The following is a 5,000-nucleotide window of genomic DNA, read 5'->3' on the forward strand; positions in this document are numbered from 1 at the left end:
CCACACACACACACACACACACACACACACACACACGATTATTCCTCATGTGACTGAGGTCTCCGGTCAGGTGACCGAAGGGACGCTTAATGTCGTGTAGGCGTCATGTTAAGTGACGACCACATGTCTGATGTCACTGGACCCAGACAGACGTCCCTCCAAAGCTGCTGATGGTGGTTCCGTTTGAGGTCCAGATCTGTTCCCATCTCTGGCGGTCATCTTTTTCATGCAAATCTTGCAAATAACCTCGTCCAAAGATTCACTCCTGAAGGTGAAATACCGTAATTGTTTCTCCGGCTGAAGGGGGAGAGATTCCCCAGAGACACCTGTCTGTGGGATGATTCCCCAGAGACACCTGGCTGTGGGATGATTCCCCAGAGGAGACACCTGGCTGTAGGATGATTCCCCAGAGACACCTGGCTGTGGGATGATTCCCCAGAGGAGACACCTGGCTGTGGGATGATTCCCCAGAGGAGACACCTGGCTGTAGGATGATTCCCCAGAGACACCTGGCTGTGGGATGATTCCCCAGAGGAGACACCTGGCTGTGGGATGATTCCCCAGAGACACCTGGCTGTGGGATGATTCCCCAGAGGAGACACCTGGCTGTGGGATGATTCCCCAGAGGAGACACCTGTCTGTGGGATGATTCCCCAGAGGAGACACCTGTCTGTGGGATGATTCCCAGAGGAGACACCTGGCTGTGGGATGATTCCCCAGAGACACCTGGCTGTGGATGATTCCCCAGAGGAGACACCTGTCTGTAGGATGATTTATGAGAGGTGTCGGAGCTGTGATGTCATCAGTATAGAAGTGATAGGATGAACTCTGGTTGGTCTCCTTGGCAACAACTCCTGGACTGGTCCACTCCACTCCCTCCCTCCACTCCAACCCTCCCTCCACCCCAACCCTCCCTCCCCTCCCTCCACTCCAACCCTACCTCCACCCCAACCCTCCCTCCCTCCTCCACCCCAACCCCCAACCCTCCCTCCCTACCTCCACCCCAACCCTCCCTCCCTCCCCTCCCTCCACTCCAACCCTCCCTCCCCTACCTCCACCCCAACCCTCCCTCCCTCCCTCCACTCCAACCCTCTCTCCCCTCCCTCCACCCCAACCCTCCCTCCCTCCCTCCACTCCAACCCTCCCTCCCCTACCTCCACCCCAACCCTCCCTCCCTCCACTCCAACCCTCCCTCCCCTACCTCCACCCCAACCCTCCCTCCCCTACCTCCACCCCAACCCTCCCTCCCCTACCTCCACCCCAACCCCCAGCCGTCCCTCTCTCCCTCCCTCTCTCACCTCTCTTTTGTATGATGATTCGGAGCAGGGGATTGGCTGAGGACACGGCCTTGAGGAAGTTGTCATCGTTGTTGATGGGCAGCAGGTCTCCCTGCAGGTCTGCGTATCCTAGCAACACGTCAGCCCCGGGATGCGATGGAGCGTCTGCAGCAGCCGGTAGAACTCCTGGAAACCTCCGGTACCACCGGACCCTCCTTAGACCGAACCGCCGGTACTCTGCCTCAAACTGTCAACAACAACAACAACAACAACAACATCATCATCAACAACATCATCAACAACAACAACATCATCATCAACATCATCATCATCAACAACAACATCATCAACAACATCATCAACAACAACATCATCAACAACATCAACATCATCATCATCATCAACATCATCATCATCAACAACAACAACATCAACATCATCAACAACAACAACATCATCAACAACAAATCACCTAGGAGACTGTTACTGTAGTTACAACCCTATCACCTAGGAGACTGTTACTGGAGTTAGTTTTAAAAAAACAAAACACATTTACTTTAAGAACCGTGCAGCTTCAAAGTTCGGTAATGGAATGACCCTAAAATCTCGCTGGGTTTTTTAATGTAAGCACATTTCACCAAAACTCTGTTAAATATCTGCTCAAAATTAAGATTCAAACATGTATGCAGAAAGAGCGAGGTGTTAGCCACCAATGATACCCGGAGTTTATCTCTTTTGGTTCTTGAGCTTCAGTAAGTGGATTTACATCTGGTAACAGAATGACTAAAAGGATCCCCTACAGAAATGCATGATTTATGTATTTGAATGTCATTCTGTACATGAGGCTAGGCTAGGCTACATTGACCAGACAGAGAGGCTAGGCTACACTGACCAGATGGGCTAGGGTTGGGGACAGGGGCTAGGGTTAGAGCTAGGGTTAGAGCTAGGGTTAGGGACAGGGGCTAGGGTTAGAGCTAGGGTTAGGGACAGGGGCTAGGGTTAGAGCTAGGGTTAGGGACAGGGGCTAGGGTTAGGGACAGGGGCTAGGGTTAGAGCTAGGGCTATGGTTAGAGCTAGGGCTATGGTTAGAGCTAGGGTTGGGGACAGGGGCTAGGGTTAGAGCTAGGGTTAGGGACAGGGGCTAGGGTTAGGGACAGGGGCTAGGGTTAGGGACAGGGGCTAGGGTTAGGGACAGGGGCTAGGGTTGGGGACAGGGGCTAGGGTTAGGGACAGGGGCTAGGGTTAGAGCTAGGGCTAGGGTTAGGGACAGAGGCTAGGGTTAGGGACAGGGGCTAGGGTTAGGGACAGGGGCTAGGGTTAGGGACAGGGGCTAGGGTTGGGGACAGGGGCTAGGGTTAGAGCTAGGGCTATGGTTAGAGCTAGGGTTAGGGACAGGGGCTAGGGTTAGGGACAGGGGCTAGGGTTAGAGCTAGGGCTATGGTTAGAGCTAGGGCTATGGTTAGAGCTAGGGTTAGGGACAGGGGCTAGGGTTAGGGACAGGGGCTAGGGTTAGAGCTAGGGCTAGGGTTAGGAACACACTGTATCTAGAACATCAGAGTCAAACTACATCACACTTCTCTATTCATTTCATTTGATTGAACCTTTATTCATACATCATTTATTTGACATCATTTATTTGACTTTATTTATATTAAGATCAAATCTCTGTTTCAAGAGAGACCTGTTTCCACAGCAACAGGGGAACAATGTTTCAGACAAAACAACTTCCACACCCAGACACAACACTGAACAAACTACAGACACACACACACACACACACACACACACACACACACACACACACACACACACACACACCTAAGTAAACAGCTGTCCTCATCTGGGATGTTTACATCACTGTTCTCTCCTGCTGCCTCCTCAGGCTGGGAGAGGCAGGGTTAGGGCTGGGGTTAGGGTTAGGGCTGGGGTTAGAGCTAGGGTTGGGAAGAGGGGTTAGGGCTAGGGACAGGGGTTAGGGTTGGGGTTGGGGCTAGGGGTTAGGGTTAGGTCTAGGGTTAGGGCTGGATGATGATGATGAAGATTATGATAATGATGATGATATCAATAATAGCCCAATAGTGATTGTCAGCGGTTGCTAAGCAACAGCGCATCATCATCATCATCATCATCATCATCGCTGTGAATGCGGTGGACCAGAGAAGTGGACCGTAGTCTGGACCGCTGACCGCTGGAGAGGTTTGTGTTTTAAATACACTTCATGTCATCAGAACAGACCATAATAAGCAGAGTTGTCGGGTAGAGCTGGGTGTGTTCGGTGGGTTCAGGTCGTCATAAACTAGCCAGGCCAGCTACACCAATTATTCATTAACTAGCCTCATATTCACCTCACCAGAGCATCTATAACCATCTAACACAACATCAACCACAACCACAATACCAACAACCACAACACCAACCACAACCACAATACCAACAACCACAACATCAACCACAACCACAATACCAACAACCACAACATCAACCACAACCACAATACCAACAACCACAACATCAACCACAACCACAATACCAACAACCACAACATCAACCACCACCACCACCACAATAACACCAACCACCACCACAACACTAACCACAACCACCACAACACTAACCACAACCACCACAACACTAACCACAACCACCACAACACTAACCACAACCACCACAACACTAACCACAACCACCACAACACTAACCACAACCACCACAACACTAACCACAACCACCACAACACTAACCACAACCACCACAACACTAACCACAACCACCACAACACTAACCACAACCACCACAACACTAACCACAACCACCACAACACCGCGCCTATGTGCCTTCACCGCGAGGGCAGCCGAGCGCGCGGTCAACCGTAACTAACACGGATACCGAGACCGACCGACATGCTCCCTGCTCGTCTCTGTCTCACACAGACACAGACACAGACACAGACACAGACACAGACACAGACACAGACACAGGGAGAGAGAGAGCTCCCCGGTAGGATTAGTCTCGCGGGGGATCCAGGCGCGTCCGTCGCTTTGCTGTGACAGCACGCGCGGAACGGACAGATCACATTTACGGTGTGATGTTGTTCGGTTTCACCGAGAGGGGGGGGGGGGGGGCGGGCTGTGCGGGTGCCTGACGTGACATGGCACCGACCAACCGATCATCCCACCCCACGGTAACCGCAGTAACACCACGAGCCTGTTCATGAGCCGACCACACACACACACACACACACACACACACACACACACACACACACACACACACACACACACACACACACACACACACACACACACACACACACACACACACACACACACACACGACCACTTACTTTGCTCTTCACCTCAACCACCGCGTCCGCGTGTCTCAGCGAGGTCCGCTGCTGTCTCAACATGATCGCGTGCTGTGATCCGGTGGTTAGAACCATACACGAGCTTTTCCTCCAAAACAAGACAGCGCTTATCTCTCCGTCCGTCCGTCCGTCCGTCCGTTAACCTCCCGTTCCGTTCGTTATAGCGTCGTTAGAGCTGGAGCTCGCAGCGACACCTGCGCTGACAGACAGACAGACGCGCGGGTTTCCCGTTCAGACCTCCGGTAAGTCCTCCAGGTTCCGTAGTAGCAGCCTCGAGACTGGTCTGTACGGTGAACCGTTCTCCTCCTCGCGACTGCCAGAGAGCTGCACCGCCTCAATAACAATGACGTCAGCGGACA

The 5,000-nt window shown here is 52.5% G+C and overlaps 1 protein-coding gene across 1 annotated transcript in view; it reads right to left on the bottom strand.

The window, feature by feature from the left end:
* LOC310802384 (partitioning defective 6 homolog alpha-like) overlaps window positions 1-4,938 on the bottom strand; it is an 8,219-nt gene extending 3,281 nt beyond the window's left edge. Inside the window, 4 exon segments of the mRNA XM_083666701.1 lie at window positions 1,299-1,421; window positions 1,424-1,487; window positions 1,489-1,524; window positions 4,621-4,938. Of these exon segments, the coding sequence (XP_083522827.1) occupies window positions 1,299-1,421; window positions 1,424-1,487; window positions 1,489-1,524; window positions 4,621-4,716 (319 nt within the window). The 5' untranslated portion in view covers window positions 4,717-4,938.
* Window positions 4,939-5,000: the final 62 nt, after the last annotated feature.

The sequence above is a fragment of the Argentina silus genome, assembly GCF_951799395.1.
Source record: "Argentina silus genome assembly, chromosome: 3".
NCBI lineage: Eukaryota > Metazoa > Chordata > Actinopteri > Argentiniformes > Argentinidae > Argentina > Argentina silus.